At 45.1% G+C, this 20,721-nt stretch overlaps 1 protein-coding gene across 1 annotated transcript in view; it reads right to left on the bottom strand.

Annotated features, from left to right (window-relative positions):
- Positions 1-20,721, bottom strand: part of ulk4 (unc-51 like kinase 4) — a gene marked incomplete at its 3' end in the record, with an annotated part of 104,516 nt that overhangs the window by 62,677 nt on the left and 21,118 nt on the right. Inside the window, exons 15-18 of the mRNA XM_080857342.1 lie at positions 19,413-19,459; positions 19,072-19,150; positions 12,430-12,537; positions 9,146-9,226 (exon numbers count right to left, since the gene is read on the bottom strand). Coding sequence (XP_080713468.1) covers positions 9,146-9,226; positions 12,430-12,537; positions 19,072-19,150; positions 19,413-19,459 — 315 coding nt within the window. The remainder of the gene's footprint in view (positions 1-9,145; positions 9,227-12,429; positions 12,538-19,071; positions 19,151-19,412; positions 19,460-20,721) is intronic.

Raw genomic sequence — 20,721 nt, 5'->3', positions numbered from 1 at the left:
CTTCAACCACTACTGCATGAGTGCTCGCTTCAACCGGCAACAATGTAAACGTCAAACATCAGTGAAGCAAAGCTAGAGACTCAGATTGTGTGGTACCTCATAATGTTCACTCTCATACAATGTACCCTAGATTATTCACAGGCAAAGTTTCCATAAAGTAAGACAATAACATAACTACATGATGCGCCTTCTAATTATGTTGTTGTGTTTTTATTTTAGAATCAGAATAAACTGAATTTGCCTCGGACATGTGTTTCCTATTACAACATGCTACACAAATCTGAGTAGACAAGACAATGATTACCATCTCCAGGTGGCCTTCACCTACAATTCATCAGTTCTGAAAGCACCATGTCAACCAGCACACTAGCAGCACACCTACAGAGATGCAGAGATGTTGCCATTCCTCCTGGCAGAGAGAGAAGCTCCTCAGGAACACAGAGTTGTTGGGGGCACACTGGACACCTCACTGTTTGTCAGGATCTGGTTAAGCAGTCACTCTCTAACCCACTTGCATACAAATATTTGTTTGTATGTCCTTGGTGCTTATTCTTGTATTTATATGCTTTATACAATGTCCTTAAACGTGTATGCAATCGTAATGCATTATTGACTACGGTTTTCCCCTCTGTGTGTTTGTGTAGAGTTATGTAAGATCAAGACAATGTACTTGAAATCTGTCTGCAGTGTCTGCTGAATGAAACGGGCACTGACACCCATGACAGCTCTATCAAATCTAAAAAAGGCAACACAGACTGATTATGCCTACTATTGAAACTCAATCTTATCTTCAGTCTGGGAGAAACTCGTCTGATGGCATAAGGTTCAATTCATTGAAACTAAGCAAACCAAAATGTGTCAAAAACCTCTGGTTGTCAAAAAAGGGATTAAAATAAATATGAAATGCCACAAGGAAACTGATTCATAAAAAATGGAACAGTTTATATATAGGTTTCAATCACTTATTGTGAAAAAGGGTGAAATGGGTTTTTAAATTATTGTATCTACCCTGGTCTCCTTATTTCACACAATTACATCATAAACTTCTTCTTCCTACAACCTCAAGCCAATATTGTGCAAACAATTCCAAACCCCTCCATGTCACAATCTTCACCCAGAGCAGTGAGCCTAATTTGGGGAGTTTTTGTCTGCAGGCTCCTGTCCTGGAGCGTGTTTCACTCCACTGTGGATGCGGATCCAAGAGGAATGAAACATTAAACTGCACTGAGGCAGGTCTGGGAGGACCCTGAGAAAACAGTGGAAGCCCTCAGACGTGAGCCATCTGAAGGCACGCTTCTCCAGCAGCCCTGTGCAACTCACATGGATTTCACTGCAATCCGAATGCCCTCCTCTGAGACCAACACCAAACCCAAAAGGTGTGATGTGGGCAAACACACACACCACACATATGCAAGACAACACTCTATAGAGGACCGAAAGGTGAGAACTCCACAGACACAGACACAGACACAGACAGACACACACACACACACACACACACACACACACACACACACACACACACACACACACACACACACAAACACACACACACAGTCACTGGAGGGTGTACTAAAGATGGTCTTACACCAGAGCTGAGTAGAGGGAAAAGCTGACTGACAGCCACCTTGAGGGCGAGAGAGAAAGAGGGAGAGAGAGACAGACAAAGAGAAAAAAAGAGAGAAAGGGAGAGACAGAGAGAGAAATAATGGAGACAAATGAAAAGCAGGTGTACGGACTGAGAGACCATGAGTGATGTGCTTACCTATCAAAACAATAAAAACAAAGTAGAAACTCTGAACCTTTTAAAGCGTCGACATGTTAATCAACTCTTTTGCAGGCATAGACACTCATACTGGCTAAACATCAAAACAAGGCCTGGGACGCTGCAGGCTCCACAGCAGTGAGCTGATCTACGAGGTACAGCTTTCCTGCAGTGCTGTGCTGTGCAACTTCATGACTGCACGGCCCAAACCCACACACCTACACACCAGCCAACGCCAGCCCCCCCCCCCCCCAAACACACACACTCACACTTGCTCTCCCTCACTACCACACCAACTCCACGCTGCCTCGGAGTGGAAACGCCTCCAGGCATGGGTGAGCCAGATCTGGCTGTGAGAGAACCAGCAGCCTGAGCAGACTCCAGGGCCCTGAGCACAAGGGTACACTACACTGAGGGGATGAGCACAGAGAAGCAGTCAATCTGCACAATCACAAGTTAGGAGTGAGACCAACACACAGTTCCAGAAAAAGAATACGGATCACAGACTCTGGATCAGTCAAGGACAGCAGTCCCACAGTACACCCCAGTGCAACTTCCTCATGCCGAGTCAGCTGTTCAAGGGACACTGACTGACTCAGCTAAGAGATGGATCCTGTGTGCAAATACAGTCATGGGGGGACTTCCAGAAGGTTCCCTGGGCAATGATCCAATGGATTCTACCTGGCTTGAGCCTGGAGGCTGCTATGTACGTGTACACAAGCGCCTGCTCAGACACAGCCATCAAACGGGTCAATATGCCTTTAGCCTCCAGCACTCCTCTACAGGTGTTACAGAGAGGATGGGATGGGGGGGTGGATGTTAACAGACAGACACACACATACACACAGATGTGTTTGCACAATTACCCAAACACACACACACACACACACACACACACACACACACACACACACACACACACACACACAGGGCACATTTTGCGCAACACAACAGGGCATTTTAGCAGGAGCTGCCTGGCACATGCAACAGGACAATATCTAATTGGCTCACAGGGGAGTGCTGTTTGCTCAGCCACTGCACAACACACAAACCCAAAGCTCTTCTCAATACACATTTGCATGGGAGGGAATAGAACTTTGCCAAATTAAAAACAACACCTCATTAAATGTGTGTTTGAAAGCCCCTTCCCAAACAAATGTGTGTTTTTCCCTGAACATGGTGCCATACCCATAGTCTGGCCTCGTTTTATTAACATTTTCAACTTACACATTTAACACAATTACATTTAGCTTCCAATCACATAGAGAAAACGAGGGCGATATACCCACTTCAGCAATAAGGAGGAAAAAAAACTAACATTTACTGTTTTAAAGATTGTAGCAAATTGAGAGAGGGTAATGTCAAAACTAGTTAGTCTATTTAAATCCTTTTTGAGCGTGTATGCATGCATATTTGCACAAATCCTAAATGTGTGTGTGTGTCTCTGTGTGTGTCTGTATGTGTGTTTGAAGGCGCCTCTTGTGGTTTCACCGCTGGCAGTCATGTGTGAGTGTAATTGTGTCCCTTTGAAGGCCTGCACACCTGGCCGTGAGTGCAGGGCTGAGTAAATCAGGAGTGGCAGGCGGCTCTTTCATTAGAAGCACGCCTCCTGCTCTCATCTCGGCCCCTCACAGCTCAATCAGGCCTGCCTCAATGGCGCCTTCAATGGATTCACAAACACAAAACACAAAGGCCCGCTGCTTTGCTCCCAAATGGATTCAGATGCAACACAAGCTGCACTATGGGATTGGTCAGATATATGAGCGCTCAAACCAGGCTAGTAGCGTGAGGTGAGGTGAGCAAAACACAGAGTACAGCTAGATATCCTCAAAGGAAAAGCTGACAGTGACCACAGCGAAGTGTGAAGAAGGGACTACAGAGAGCTGCAGTCATACCCACAGGGCTGTACAGAGGAAACGTTTCAATGTGTTTTAATCTGTCTACAGAATAAGAACAGAAAATGTGCATTCAATTGTTTTGCTTTAAACCGCATTTCTACTTTTACCAATAAATGACCTCAATTGTCAAGTCGGTGGCTTCTAGTTCTAAGTCTTTCAGATGCTTTTAGTATTAACAAACCACTCTGAAATGTCTGTTATCCTTACATAAACTATTGTGGTCCTTCAAACCACAAACAAAGCCGGAAAGACCTCCTAGAAGCTAGCACCTAAGTATCACCTGATCCTTAACAGCCAGTTTGCTTACCAAAACGGCTCTGAACATGTCAAGCTGTAAACTTTTCATGGAAAACTCATTGATGAGGTATTACTCCTGACACTTCCTAGGGAGGTAGAACTGCTGGTGCTGGATACTACCACGAGAGGGGCAAGGGTGAGCTACCAGAGAGGAGGGGAACATTAGTGGAACAGCTGATGGGGACAGGGAGAGAGAGAGGGATGACGATAAATGTTTTATGGACTTGTTCTGCCAGTTAGGTGCATGTGTGTGTGTGTGTGTGTGTGTGTGTGTGTGTGTGTACGCCCATAGACGCATCTTAATGCCACTTTCCTTCCAGTCCCCACACACAAAAACACAAACATAAACACACACGCAAACACACGCACACGCACACCTGGAGCTCCTCCTGCTTCTTCTTAGACAAATATTCATCCAAAGACTGGGCTCTCTTCCTCCCTGCCCTATCATATCCACTCCCTCCCCCTCTTGTGCATGTTCCCATCTCCACAGCGCCCTTGCGTGCTGCCCTCTCCCTCTCTGCTTCCCTTCCCCCTCCACTCCCTCGCTCTCTCTCTCTCGTGCAAACTCTCTTCTCCTCCTCCTCCCCCAGCTCGCTCTCTCCTGCTCCCTTCAGACGCTTCAGCTGTGTATTGTGTGTTGCTTCAGCTGTGAATTGTATGTTGCTTCAGCTGTGTATTGTGTGTTGCTTCAGCTGTGTATTGTATGTTGCTTCAGCTGTGTATTGTGTGTTGCTTCAGCTGTGTATTGTGTGTTGCTTCAGCTGTGTATTGTGTGTTGCTTCAGCTGTGTATTGTGTGTTACTTCAGCTGTGTATTGTGTGTTGCTTCAGCTGTGTATTGTGTGTTGCTTCAGCTGTGTATTGTATGTTGCTTCAGCTGTGTATTGTGTGTTGCTTCAGCTGTGTATTGTGTGTTGCTTCAGCTGTGTATTGTATGTTGCTTCAGCTGTGAATTGTGTGTTGCTTCAGCTGTGTATTGTATGTTGCTTCAGCTGTGAATTGTGTGTTGCTTCAGCTGTGTATTGTATGTTGCTTCAGCTGTGAATTGTGTGTTGCTTCAGCTGTGTATTGTATGTTGCTTCAGCTGTGAATTGTGTGTTGCTGCTGCTGCTGCTGCCACCCTTGACATACGAACACGCAGATCTGTGCCATCTCCCTGTCAGTGATGCCTGGGTCCACTCATAAGCCACCCAAACTCACCTAATGCTTTCATTCTACCCGACAGCAACTCCAACCGCAAATAACAAATAAGGCTAAGACCCGCTACCCGATTCATATTTTTCCCAAAAGTGCGACCTTGGTAACAGTCATTACTGCATTTTTTGGGCTAAGTAAAACCTCTTCTTTAATCAAGATCAGAATGCCCTGCCATAAATGAGCTAAGCCTACCTGGAGCCACACCTCACCACATCCTTGGGTCAAACACATGCAGCACAAACACTAGACACTCATGAATTTGTCAAAGATATTTGGCAAGGAGGCAGTTTAGTCGACAAATACCATGTAGGAAGATAATGTAATATTGTTCGGCAAAAATGTATGTCGCAATGTCAGCAAGATTTGATTAGGCTATTTATCATTAAAGGCTCAGTCTGTAATTCTAGTCCCATACAAAAATTGTCACATTCAGAGAATTGATACTCTGGAACCTCTAGCTGTTCATTCAGTGTTTGTAGGGAAAAAAAAAGGAAAACGCTTGTGTTCATCCACAAGATCATCCCTGGCTCTGTAAATGGGAAACACATCGTGACTCGGACCGAACTATTAACAATGTCATTAACGTTGTGTTTCAGGAGCATGGAAGGGAGGTGTGTCATTTCATTAGCTGTTGAGCTAAAATATCAACAACATTTTGCGAAACCGATTCGCAGACTGCCTCTTTGAGTCCCGTGTCAATTGTTAATTTTTAACCCCAATACCGCTTGAATTCATCCAGCCAGTGTTTTAATAATTATTATTGCTTACCTATGGACATCTGTCTTAAGGCCATATTTGACTAATTCGCTAAATTGGCAGTTAATGTTTTAAATGACCTGCCCGCACAAAATATGATTACAAATATTTTAGTTTGACTTGTAACAGCAGAAGACTGAAGGTTTCCGTGAGCACACGCTCATTTTAGATTAGCCTGCGCATCGCCGCTCCCGTGCGCCTCCTCCACACAGTTCAGAGACCCTGTTCCTGCTCCTCCTCCTGGCCCCGCACTAGCAGCCAGAGGAGTCACAGCTCAGAGACCAGAGGAGTCACAGCTCAGAGACCAGAGGAGACACACACAGCTCAGAGACCAGAGGAGACACAGCTCAGAGACCAGAGGAGTCACAGCTCAGAGACCAGAGACCAGAGGAGACACAGGCTCAGAGACCAGAGGAGTCACAGTTCAGAGACCAGAGACCAGAGGAGACACAGCTCAGAGACCAGAGGAGACACACACAGTTCAGAGACCAGAGGAGTCACAGCTCAGAGACCAGAGACCAGAGGAGACACAGCTCAGAGACCAGAGGAGACACACACAGCTCAGAGACCAGAGGAGTCACAGCTCAGAGACCAGAGACCAGAGGAGACACAGGCTCAGAGACCAGAGGAGACACACACAGCTCAGAGACCAGAGGAGTCACAGTTCAGAGACCAGAGACCAGAGGAGACACAGCTCAGAGACCAGAGGAGACACAGCTCAGAGACCAGAGACCAGAGGAGACACAGCTCAGAGACCAGAGACCAGAGGAGACACAGCTCAGAGACCAGAGGAGACACACACAGCTCAGAGACCAGAGGAGACACAGCTCAGAGACCAGAGGAGACACACACAGCTCAGAGACCAGAGGAGACACAGCTCAGAGACCAGAGGAGACACACACAGCTCAGAGACCAGAGGAGACACAGCTCAGAGACCAGAGGAGACACAGCTCAGAGACCAGAGGAGACACACACAGCTCAGAGACCAGAGGAGTCACAGCTCAGAGACCAGAGACCAGAGGAGACACAGTTCAGAGACCAGAGACCAGAGGAGACACAGCTCAGAGACCAGAGACCAGAGGAGTCACAGCTCAGAGACCAGAGGAGACACAGCTCAGAGACCAGAGGAGTCACAGCTCAGAGACCAGAGGAGACACAGCTCAGAGACCAGAGACCAGAGGAGACACAGCTCAGAGACCAAAGGAGTCACAGCTCAGAGACCAGAGGAGACACACACAGCTCAGAGACCAGAGACCAGAGGAGACACACACAGCTCAGAGACCAGAGGAGACACAGCTCAGAGACCAGAGGAGTCACAGCTCAGAGACCTTGAGTAGGCTCCTCACACTCAAGGGGCCTCCAACTTCACCAAACAAACTAGTATGCAGTGTTATCGGCTAATCTGTGCTATTTATAGAACAGAACTCCAAACCCAGGCTTTTGACTTTTGAACTCTACTTACACTACTCTTTTTACACTACTTTTTTTGTGAAACATACTTTCCTGCTTTTTCCTGCATTTCATCATTGGTGGAGTTGCTGTTAATCAGAAAAGGTTGAGTCATTTCAGAAGCACGATTCCTCCGGTCTGAGAGATGCAACTGAAGAACACAACACACTCCGGTCCTGTCTGCACTAGATTCTGATTCTGATTATGTCAGTGTGTTCACAGGGCCCTGTGTGGCAGCAAAACACAAACCACTGTGTCAGCCAATACATACCAGCACGAGCAAGGCCTTCCTGCTGATGGCATCAGTTCTGCCTGATTACAGAGCTCTGATTAAAGCACAGTTCACCATTACTGCTCTACACACACACACACACACACACACACACACACACACACACACACACACACACACACACACACACACACACACACACACACACACAAACCGCCTCTTTTCATTACAGCTAGAGACCCACTCAACAAACCTTTCACAAAGCATACAGCATGTGCACACATAAACACACACACTCACACAAACACACACCAAACATAAAGCATGTGCACACATAAACAAACACACTCTGGCACACACAGAACATACAGCATGTGCACATATAAACACACACTCTCTCACACACACAGAACATATAGCATGTGCACACATAAACACACACACTCTCACACACACACACACACACACACACACACAGAACATATAGCATGTGCACACATAAACACACACTCTCTCTCTCTCTCACACACACACACACACAGAACATATAGCATGTGCACACATAAACACACACACTCTCTCACACACACACACACACACACACACACACACACACACACACACACAGAACATATAGCATGTCCACACATAAACATAAACAGCGAATACAAACAAAGATTCAGTAATTAAATGCAGTTGAGTATATCTGAACACTAAAAATAATCATTACCAGCCAAACGTTTGATACCATGAAATGCCACCACAACGTAAGTCTCAAATACATATAAAACCCACAATTCACAATATATAATGTGATGCATTATAAAAATAATAACTCGTAATATTATGTAAGCCTGTACAGTTCTAAGTGAGTGTCTGCCTCTTTGAAAAAAATGACGTATTAAGTTAAGTGTACTATGTAGAGGTTATGTTTGAAGTAGGCCAAATATACACACAAACGTTTAGAAAACAGTACAAAAGTATGTTGTTCTCCGGAATGCTAAAATGACAGTGGTATTGCCTTCTCATATGAGTTGAGATGAAATCACCAGATGACGTATGTCCACTGTGGTGTCTGTGACCACATGGTGGTACTTCATTGAGTGTACTACCTTTCAGTTGGAAAACTTCAAGTGCACTTTTCCTTAAATAGTATGCATGCTTGTCATGACTTCTCTACGCACTCTCCTGTTTCTAATCTTAAATCTATACTGGTTCTGTCTCAGGAGCCGTCTCCTCTCCTGAGCTGCAGACCTCCCTGCCTGCTCCTCTCAGAGGGAAGTAGGGATGGCAGAGAGCGGTCAGGAGTGCGAGGAGCAGTGAGGTCTGCGGAGGTGAGGTTACAGGGGCTGCTGCTGCTGTGCTGCTGACGACTGAGAGCTCCTGCTGCTCTCCTCTCCTCTCCTCTCCTCTCGACCCCTCCACTCACGGCTGCCAAACAATGCCTGGAGGGGCTGGGGGGGATCATTACCACCCAGACCCCCACCCCACACACACAGACACACACACACTGAGGAACACATACAGGAGGACAGCGTGGCAGTCTTACCCCTTCCCGAAGGCACCTCATTAACACCGTGTAGGCAGCAGCAGGAACGACCCACAATCCTCCTGGGTGCTCTTTTTTCTCCTGCAGGGAGGAGAAAGAGGAAGGGAGGGAGGGAGGGAGGGAGGGAGGGAGGGGGAGAGATAGAGACACAGAGAAAAAGAGAGGTAAGATGCTATGCAAAGCAAGCACTAGCACAGTGACTCATTACGAGAACAATTAGGGGCAACACAAAGCACAACTCACCCTAATTAGGCTAAATAAACATACTGGGTGCGCTGGTAAACATGCTCTGGTATGGAAGACAAGAGGGCTCTGGATGCCTCTGCTCAACATGAACCAATTAGAAAACAGTTGTGCAGGAGGTGGGATCTGCACCAAGAGCAGCTTGTCTCCACCATCAGCTCCATGAGTGCAAATATACAACTCAAACCCAACCCAAGGTCTGTGCGTCTCTCAAGGTCTGTTTTCTGCTTTGTTGGCTTATTGGTAAACTGATCATGTGGAGCGTGCTGTAGGCCCCATCCATTATCAGTCATTGGTTGAATAATGTAGAAGTGTTTTTCCCTTTGCTTCCATCCTTGATGCAGTAGTTATTAGGAAGGAGGACCCTGAAGAAGGAGTTGTTTTTCTAGAGTGGAGAGAGCATGACGTTGTGTGTCCAGCACTGGTGTGGAGAGTGCTGATGGACACTAGAAGCTACACTATAAGCAACAGCACTGCATGAGTTCAACTGCCATTGGACCCATTTTAAAAAATGTTTCAGAGTGCCAGGATCACCGTGACCAAGAACATTATTCAAAACAAGACTGTTGATGAGCCTTTAAATGGTTCTTCAACCTGCCTGTTTCAGTCTGGGCTTCTAGATCATTATATTATAATAATAATTATAATAATAATAATAATTATGCTCTTTAAGAGGCAGTCTGTGATTCCGATAAAGAACTAATTAAGCAATGCTACCACAGAGGCCAGGATATATTCCAAACATAAGCCCACTTCAAATGTGTTGTAACCACCATTTTAACAGCTGTGTAAATGACATCCCATGATTCCCCAGTCTTGATGGCTTCTGGGCCACAGTCAATCGCATCCAACGCACACTAAATCATTTTATGTTTTTCTCTTTAATAATAGTTTTCATTGCAATGCTATTTTGTTCAATAACATGTTCAATAGTTTTGATTTCCCGCCAGCATACCAGTATTATTTAAGCCCCCTAACAACCCCAGCACTGGGTTATCTGATCAATTCCCTGAATTCACATTTGGTTGTTTGTTCCACTTGTTGCTATAAGAACACTGACTGGATATGAAGTAACAAACTCCTTGTGGAAATATATGAAATATGTGAAGCTGAAGCACAAACCGCGTTGCCAATGGCAGCAGTCATTCATTTTTTGCAACGGTCATTAGAAAAAATATCGGACCTCAGAATGTTGGGATGACCCATTCAAATCAACGGAAAATTCTGCAGCGCTCTGAAGAGCCGTAAAATAAGTCTATTAACTGAGCAGTGGAAATAAACTTTTAGCTTCCTCAGGTTAACTCTGCTGGCTTAGTATAGAGACATGAGTTTGAGCATAGGACTAAGCAGTCAGTGGCAATAGCAGAGTTGGTGGAGCTCTAACTTGGGCTTCATGGTGCTAATGGTTTTGTACCGGTGTTCCTGTGGTCATCAGCATCCTTTGCTTTCTTTGGTAAGGCAATATCATGCTTAAATATGGCTGAAAGTTCACTTCACAGCTTCTCTAATCACACTTGGAAAAAAGTGAAGCTTTCATCGACAGCCTAGAAATTCAATAAAAGTGATTGTGTATGCCTTCAATGCCTGACCTTCAGTCTGTCACAGCTATTCTCTAGCTTTGATGGGATTTTCTGGGACATGGGATAAATCAGGTGTGGCAATGTCTATTTAAATGCTTTATCTAACACGGAACAGGCTGGAAATTTGTGGAGATAGTGGGCTGAGTGGGACTGAGTGTGACACCCACAGGGACTCACACATGGCTGTGTGGGCAGAGCAAAACAAAAGCAGCAAGACAATAACAAACCAAAAAATCATTAGGCATACCAAAGCTGAGCTCAACAAAAACAAACCAGTGGCTTGGGCTATAAACTAAAGCCAAGTTTACACGGAGCCTAGATTCACTGAATCGGGTTAATTTTTCACACAAATCGAATCTTTTAATTGCGTAAGGACGGAGCCTGGTAGCCTGGTAAGAGATTTGCATAAATACGAACCCATCCGATTGAGAACAGCCAGAGGACAAGCTACAATTAGCAACGTTTAGCCTAACCGCATAGCCTCCATCCCATTTCCCATGAGGCTTTGCTCCGACCATTCTACATTCATTTATGAACAAAAAAGCAAATTAAATCGCTGGCCAATTTATATTTGTGGACATGAAAGTTATGTAACGTCTGTATAAAAAGAATTAGATCAAGATAGGAGGCTAAACAAAAATCAGTAGGCTGGATTAATGAAAGTGAGTTCGAGACACACCATGAGTGAGATGTAGAGAGACAGCAAGTGTTATATATATTGGTTGGAGATCGTGATGCGATCACGTGGGACAATGACGTCATTAGGTTGTGTGAATCTGTGCACACGAACACCAGCCCCCGTAGCGATTCAAATCTACTCACTTTCTACCCCCGATTCGAATCGTTGCAGATACCGTGTGCGGACAGAGAGTGTTCGTCTAAATGATAGGGTTATCTGTATTAGTTTCAGCTTGGACGCAGACAAACTCGACACAGTACTGTGAGCTTAGAACATGAGGGACCAGGAGAATGGATGGCCGATCAGGCCTTTATCCATGAGAAAGAAGTCAATAAACACTTTCTCTGTAATGTTTTGTGATACATATCCACCTCACAACAGCTCTGTGGAAAATACAGAGACTGAGACTCTGCAGTACAGCCTGGTTATGCAGTCTAAACATGATGTCATGATGGTCGACCTGATGGCTTTAAGTGCACTTCTTTCACATCAGCACAAAAAAATGATGTCATGATGGTCAACCTGATGGCATAAGTACGCTTCTTTCACTTCAACACAAAAAATGACCCACATCGAACAGATCTGTCCAGTTACAGATATGATAGTAAACAAATTGGCAGCAAATACAATAAAATGGTGTGTCTGTGTATGAACATATGTATAATTTATATATGTACATTAAATATGCACAGTACTTGTATCTGTGTGTAGGTGAGGTAAGTGAGGCTGAGGAGGTGAAAACAGCAATAATGAATGAGAAAAGAGATAATGCAATATTCTACCTGACAAGCCATGAGATGCAACAGCTCCCCTAGTGGTGGCAGAAGGCACTGCTTCAGTTTGCTGTTCCTGAAGTTCTCTCGGAGGAGCTCTGTGAACATTGCCACAGCCTGCGAAACAGAAATACACACACACACACACACACACACACACACACACACACACACACACACACACACACACACACACACACACACACACACACACACACAATTACTGGACAAGTACACATTTGAAAGCCATCATTGCTAAACGTCAGCTGTAGCGGAGTGTGATAGCTGTAAAGCTCCGTTGCAGACTGGTAGGAGCTGAACAGGGTTGGGGGTGCTATCTGCCTACTCCTTGACAAAGCTACTGTAGAATATATTTTCATATGAATAAGGAATGCATGTGCTAGATACCTGTTGAAGTGTGAGGCTATACTTGGGTTACATTTTAGATGAGGCTGAGTTCAAATAAGAGGGTGCAGCCTTAGGTAGAAAAGGGGTGTGGTATTAGGTGCCAAGGACATCTTTTGATTTGTTTGGGGTCAGATTAGGAGGTCATGTTTAATTGGCTGGCTGGGTCAGCCGAGCGAAGCAAAGATGGGTGGTGCTTAATGTAGGTTTAAATATCTTGGCGCGATTGTATACGGCAGATGTAATGTAGGGTTTGCATCTCTTTACTGTGGCTTAATGCACTGCAGTAAATCCATTTTGAACAACGCGTCCTTTGTCTGACTTAAGTTTAATACTTAGATTTGGCCACAACACTACCATTATCACATTTTTAAAAAGCATCCACAATAACACAATCTGACACCTCTGTAGCCTCTCTTAGTCTCTATCCCCGGCTCTCTCTCTCTTTCTTCCAGGCACACACCCATCATTAGTATATGACTAGTAAGCTGGGCACATCGGTGCCTGTGTGGCTCACTGCGTCAGCTCTCTCAGCAGGGGGCTATGCTAATAGGCATTTCTCTTTTCACACCCTTTCTCCCCCTCTCCTCTCCTCTCCTCTCCCCTCCCCTCCCCTCCCACTCAAAACAAGGCTTCCCTTCGCTCATGCTAAAGCATCATAAATGATGAGTTTGCAGGGAACAGATGTTTGCGGCCTGTGTTTGATGTGCTTTGGCAGGAGAGAGACTTGCGAAAGCGAAGGGACATCTCGCATGCAGAGATGGGGGAAAGTACTGTTGAGGCGTGCGTGTGGCAAGACCCACCAAGCCACTTCCACACCACTCCTCACTGTTCTTATTCAGTCCACAGCCTTAGACATAGAGCACCATGACTGATACACAGGAAAGTCTGCCTCACAGACAATGTGAGAATAAAAACCTAACTATCTGATATGGACGCAATATTCGTAAGAACATTGCAAACAAAGCATCTGGAATACGCTCCAAGACCTACTGCGGAGAGCTGAAACTGCATCGTAGCGAACACCATGGCGTATAGCAGGGGTTTTCAACTGGTTTTGTCCCAGGAACCACCATTCCGACTTAAAAGTAATTTGCGGCCCACTGATTTGCCTGCACGCGTGTGCGTGTTTGTTACTGCCGCTGTCACGCCCCCTCCCCCTGCACAGATATTCTACCTTTAATACTTAAATATGTGAAATGATCAGGGTACATCACTAGCTGCTGCCACACCCCCTCCCCCTGCACAGATATTCTGCCTATAAGACGATATTTTCACGATATTCAAGAGTAATGTGAAATGTGTTGAAATATCAAAGCGAATTTATATACATAAATAAAATCAATGGTGAACTGATCAACATAGGCTCATGTTGCGGACCCCCTGCAATGCCGTCACGGACCACCAGGGAGCCACAGACCCCCTGTTGAAAACCCCTGGCGTATAGGATATGTGCTGTTGTCTTCATATGCATACCTACTTCATATAGCAGATTAGGGTTTGTCCTCTCTCTGCTGTTGTCTTCATATGCATACCTACTTCATGTAGCAGATTAAGGTTCGTCCTCTCTCTGCTGTTGTCTTCATATGCATACCTACTTCATAAAGCAGATTAGGGTCTGCCTCTCTCTGCTCCCTTATGTGTCCCCTGGCTGGATCTGCTAATTCACTGACATCTGAATTGGGCTACTTTCAGCTTTATATCTAGCTAGGTGACTGTTACCTGGGGTGCTTATGATTTCCTTTATTTGTCAATCCTCCCTTCCTTCCGTTATGTCCTACCCCCTCCACTTGGTAAAAAACATGAATGAAACGAGGAACGAAATGTATCAAGGGTGGATGAATCAAGGACAGAAGTACATGAGAAATAAGATGTGCTTAAAGACGTGAGTCACGTATCAAGAGCGATGGTGCGGAAAGACTACTCAGAGCGGCAGAGAGTTTCACCCTAACACGCAGATAACTGAAACCGTCATCAACAATCAGCAGATACTGGGGTTCCACTGTGATTATGACTGGCCTTTAAGTTTGATGGCATTTGACAGTGATTGTGTACTGTGATGAGATCACTGACTAAGGTCATATGCACACGAAGTCTAGGGCCTCCGAATCGGATTTACTTTTCACACCAATTGAATCTTTTAATTTCGTAAATACGGAGGCTGGCAACGAGAGATTTGCGTAAAAACAGAGCCACCAGATTGTGTTGAACGGGCTGTAGTACATACCTCACGCCTGTGGGTGGCGTTTTACACAACTGAAAAAACGTGAAAAACCTAGAAGAAGAGTCTAAAAAGCACGAGGATAAACACATTACACAAGACATTCAAGCTCCAATTAACAACATTACATTATGATGGTTAATAAAATCAGTGGTTAGACTAAAGGATATGCGAAAATGAATTATTTTTTCTATTGATAATAAAGAGTTTGGAACAGTACAACATGACATGTCTGTCATCCCATTTCCCATGATGCTTTGCTCCGTCCATTTTACATACATTTATGAATAAAAAAGCAAATTATATCGCTGGCCAATTTATATTTGTGGTCATGAAAGTTATGTTACGTCTGAATAAGAAGAATTAGATAAAGATAGGAGGCTAATCAAAAATCAGAAGACTGGGTTAATGTTAGTGAATTCGAGGCCCACCACGAGTGAGATTTTGAGGGAGAACAAGTTGTATATATAGTGGTTGGAGATCGTGAAAAGATCACGTGGGGCAATGACGTCATCAGGTTGCGTGAAACCGTGCAGACGAACACCAGCCCCCGTACCGATTCAAATCTACTCACTTTCTACCCCAGACTTCGATCGTTGCGGAAACCGTGTGCGGATAGAGAGTGTTCGTCTTTATGATAGGGCTATCGGTATTATGAACAGATCGGATGCAAACAAACTAGACTTCGTGTGCACGACGCTTAAGATGTCAGACTGCCCAAAGAGATGGGACCATAACTTGAGATCAGTGATTGTGGCAAGAACAGAGAGTAGCGGTCATGCAGTGGAACAGGACAGGGTTGTGTTAACTGAAGGGGCAGGTTGGAACAGAGAGTAATTAACTCCCTGAGTGGTGTCAAGTGCAACCAATAAAGATAGTAATGAAGTCCCTTGATTAGCCATGGCTGTGGTATCATGACAGTATAAGTCAATGTCACTGCTCCACTGGTCAGTCAAATTCACCCTATTCGTTTCAGAAGAAAGAAAAAAGACACTGTCAAACTTTTGTGTAGCCTATAGGTTGCAATTATTTTCTTTGGACTAGATTATTTACTTCAATTACCTACTTGCTCTGAAGGGGATTTTTTTATTATGCTTTTGGAGTATATAAGCATTCTAGCTTCATTCGATTCCATAGCTACTTTCATTAGTCAAGGAAAGCAACATTAAAAACATTGGTTTGTCACTGAAGCATTGCCAACTCAGGCTTGGAGAAGGGAAAAACAGATCATTTTCAAGTTCCTGGCAACCTGTGAGAAGGTTTTTTATGTGTTAGTAATGTAAATTATGTGATTATACTAAAATGGTGAAATTGTAAGGAGCTTACACCCACAACCACAGCAATGTGAATTTTCACATTAGGAGCAAAGCAGGTAACAAGGACAACACCTTTTCCATCTCCTCCAGTGAGTGGCCAAGCAGTGGAGCTCTACAGGAGCAGACACAGGCTCATGGAGTGAGTCATGGGTGAATGAGATTGATATAAAATGGAGCCCAGCCCTCTAGGCAAGAGGAGAGATCAGAGCGTCTCTCACCACTAGCCTAAGCCAATATCTTTACATTCCTTTTAGAAATCTCCCTCTCATCATTAGCCAGTCCTGCAATATTTGTTGTCAGTTCAGTATCCAAACTTCTGGTATGTTCAAAAGAAGTCTAGATTTGCAGATGATTTGATGCTGTGTACAAATATTTGTGTGGGTGTTAATACACAGGCCAGCATGCATTTTTAATGAGCAGTTGAAGCATGCAGTGCAAGCTTCAAAATGTCACTGAAATTAAAACTATGATAGCAAATAGCTTTGAGTACTTTTCCATTTTAATCTCTGTTGCCTTTGAGACAGCAGACTGAATAGATGAAGCAGTGAGTGCCTGGTCAGGGTGGCCTGGCCAGGGCCCGCTAGAGTATGCAGGATCAGGGTGGCTATGATGCTGAACTGACCACGACCCTTGGACAGCAGGACACCCCCAGCCCCTCCAGACCTCACCCTGCCCCTCAGGTCCAGACCTCACCCTGCCTCTCGGGTTAGGCAGCACACAGAGAGATCTCAGTGAAAGTCTGTGGTAGAAGCTGCTCTGATGGCCTAGCCTTTAATGGTGTACAGTGTAACTACCCAAAATAACCTGGCTCCTCTGAAGCAGCTTTTCAACTTCTGATTACACATTTAGAGCTTTCCCATCATGGGTGGAGACAAGATGGCACGCTGTTTTCGACTTCGTTACAGTACTTGGAATGTCAACGAACAGTATCTGTTGTCACACTCCTGGGACAGAAAGGCAGCTGTATGTGAAAGTCTGGGCTGGTTGGATAGAGTGTGTGTCTGTGTGAGTGTGTGTGTCGCAGTCAGGGGGAACGATCCATTTAATACTTCATTAGAGTCACACTCAAATCAGTCATGGGAGACACAAGAGAATGAGGATTATATGGCGAGAGAGTGACATAAAGAACGAGGGAAGAGGAGAGAACTTTTCTCCTCACTACCTGTAATTCCCATCTCCCTGTCTGAAGCCCCTGGGTGACAGCACTATTTATAGCTGCTTACTGTTGTTGCCATGACAGTGAATTAGTCTGACATCTCCTCCAGCTGCTGTTCTCGGCGGAAGATGAAAGTCTGGCTGTGCATCAGGGCTTAATATGGCACTCCCACTCAGAAGCCATATACTAACCTTAACCCAATGCATGGCTTCCTGGTAACTTGGCTCATCCCAGCGCTCTTCTGTTCTGCGCTCCTCTGCTCCTCTCTTGGTTCAGTGACACAACCCTACCCTTCTGCTTAGGCCCTCAACCTCACAGAGTCCCATCCAAAAAGAGCTTGGCTATTGTGCTCTAGCACGCTCTGGCCAAAACAGCCATTTGAGCAGTCCGTCTCTGGCATACAGCAAAATGGCCATCGACAGCCAAGGCGAGGCCGGAAAAAAGGAAGCGTCGGTTTCCGAGGACCGGACAAAGAGAGACCGCGCAACGAAAATTGGCATGACAGAGGCAGAGCGCCGAGCGGTGGCCCCCCGCAGAGACCAAGCGTGCTAATATCCTGCGCTTCTCTCTCCCACTCCTAAGCCATACGTCTACACAGCTTATAGCGGCACAGGAGAAAACATGTCAGAGAACGACAGGCAGAGGAAGAGACAAGTAGAGGTAAAGAGAAAGAGCATAGAAGAAAGAACAGCCATTGTACCATCATTGGGAGAGAGAGGGAGGGAAAAAAAACAGCCACGCCAATGCGCCACTGGCCGCCATTTTGTTTTTCGTAGAGACTTGCCTCTCTTTCTCTCTCCTGTCGAGTGGCTTTACATTTTCACAACGGAGAGGAGGGTAAGTGGCTACTGTACCGGGGAAGCCCATGTAAGCCATGGATCGAGGTCGGAGGCGCCGCCGGATCCCCACATCAAATGGAATCCTGTTTTTTGAAAATGATTAACCACAATGGCTGCGTTGAGCTCTTTGATGATTTGTGAAAGCTTTGGTAAGCATGTTTGGGCATGAGAAACTTGGAGTTTCACCCTCTCTTTAGGAGCCGCTGCTTCCCCACAAGAAGGAGATACTGCGTTCATGGCAATATTGGATTTCATTAGTGCCAAAGTCCAGCTTTAAGAGAAATTCATTTTTGAAGGTTTCCTCAGACAGTAGGGAGTTGGATACATACCTGCAAAAGTGCTACAGTGGCATCTAGTGGCCCTGATGGGGTCTATGTAACAAACCACCTCTGAAAATGAATTCTGTACATCTTACCAAGGCTGTCAAAATCTGAGCACTAACACAATATATGCACAACTCCCATACATGGTTATAACACACTCCAGTGCCTGGACTAAAGCGCTACATGTATGGCACAGAAACACTGTGGGATATACATTGTGTCTGAATGAGGCGGTGAATCTGAAGCTTTTGTTGTGTGGGAATGTGTGGGAGTGTGCGTGGGGATGATGGGCGTACTCTCCACCTGTAGTTGGGCGAGCGAGTGAACTGAGTGTTTGTCTGTATGTGCCAGTGTTTGTATCTGTCATCATACTTGATGAATGGATACTAACCTCTGTAACAGGTGTGTCTTCATTGAGCTCTGTGCAGTGTAGAGCCAGCAGACCTTGCAGTCGCATCACTTTAGTCTTCCTGTGACACAAACACACAAGCACACATCTGAGCATTCCCCCACCAAAACACCTCCGATACATGACAGAAGTAGTGCAATGCCAAACAGCACAGTTACACATAGTTCCTGCCACACATAAAACTGCAGTATGAGAGTCGGAGCACTCATTCCCTTCCCCAGATGACTGGGGTGCTGTCCCAGAACTGCATCCATGATTCCTCTCAGACCACTCCCAAAGATCCCCCCTCTCGGTGTAGGAAAGACAGAATGCATCACACTTACACATCCCAGTTTGGGGCCACACGCAGCTGCTGGGTCAGGACTGGGAACTGGCAGAGAGAAGAAGAGGTGGAAGTTGGGAAAATGGCACCATTTTATTGTTTGCAGAAGTATACAGTGTCTAAATCATTCTGCAGACATTTTCATCAGCATGGCAACTATGTACATTGTCAAAATTATGTAAAAAATAGAAAAATAAAATAATCATTTCAAGGATGTGGACAGATTGTAAGAATTTAGCTTTTCAAATACACAATGTTTCTGATGAGAAGCATAAACTCAAAACAGTAATGGCCAGTATCTCATAGATTCTTTACATGCTGCTCTTTCCCATCAAGCACTTCTTTACTGTTCTGGCACATAATGCCTCAGTACCAGAAAATACGCACATGATTGCAAAAACTATGCATACAAATAGAATTATATATAAAGAATGCATGAATATCATAAAAAACACCCCTATACAATTACAATTACAACTGATTAAAGGCAGTGTTATTGTTGGAAGCTACTCCATGCTGCGGAAATACATTTTCAATATTTTCAAGCACATCTGTTGAATTATTCTGTTGTGAGAGATATATACATGAATCTCATTGGGCTCTCTTCAAAACAGATAGCACTATGAAGCTGCAGTGTCACTGCAGTGCCATCTGCTGGTCATCTGTAATTTCACGCCTAATCCTGACAACCGGCACCAGTTTGCACACAAACAATAACCACATAACCAAAATACATTATAGGTCTTTCAGCTAAACTTTACAGTATTAAGCAATCAGGGCTTGTGAGACAAAACAGAACAACAGAGGCCCATCAATTCAACTGCCCTACTTATTAGAGCAGAGAAAGGTCATGGTAAGGTCATCTGTCCACTGGATTTAACACTCCACCTAACTTTAGACATGCAGAAAGCTAGAATAGCGTCACCAAGTCATTCAGCTGGGGGGTGGAGGAATGGTAAACTCCAAACTGAGGGAACTTAATGCAGACAACTTTATAAACCTGTTTGTATGGCGCTCAACTCCCCTCCCCAACCTCACTCCTCTTAGTTAAATCGGTAACGGGTTCTCATCCCGCTCCTCTGGGCATGCAGTGCAGTGTGTGCAGGCTGATTAGGTATCCGGCCGTGTGATTACAGCTCCACATCAAAGGCCAGTGGCAGGAAGAGGGAACAACAGACGGTTTTCCGAGCAGGAGCAGCGTCGTGGCGGTGTCTTCCTGGGCCCGTGTGTTAGCCCATTGTTGCTGTGCTTCCCCCTCAACAAAGCACTCAGTGCATGACATGCCAGTAGGCCCCGGCCCACCCCGGCAC

Source organism: Sprattus sprattus, assembly GCF_963457725.1.
Source record: "Sprattus sprattus genome assembly, chromosome: 19".
Lineage (NCBI taxonomy): Eukaryota > Metazoa > Chordata > Actinopteri > Clupeiformes > Clupeidae > Sprattus > Sprattus sprattus.
The sequence above is the reverse complement of the archived record's forward strand: the minus strand, read 5'-3'. Positions and strand labels throughout refer to the sequence as shown.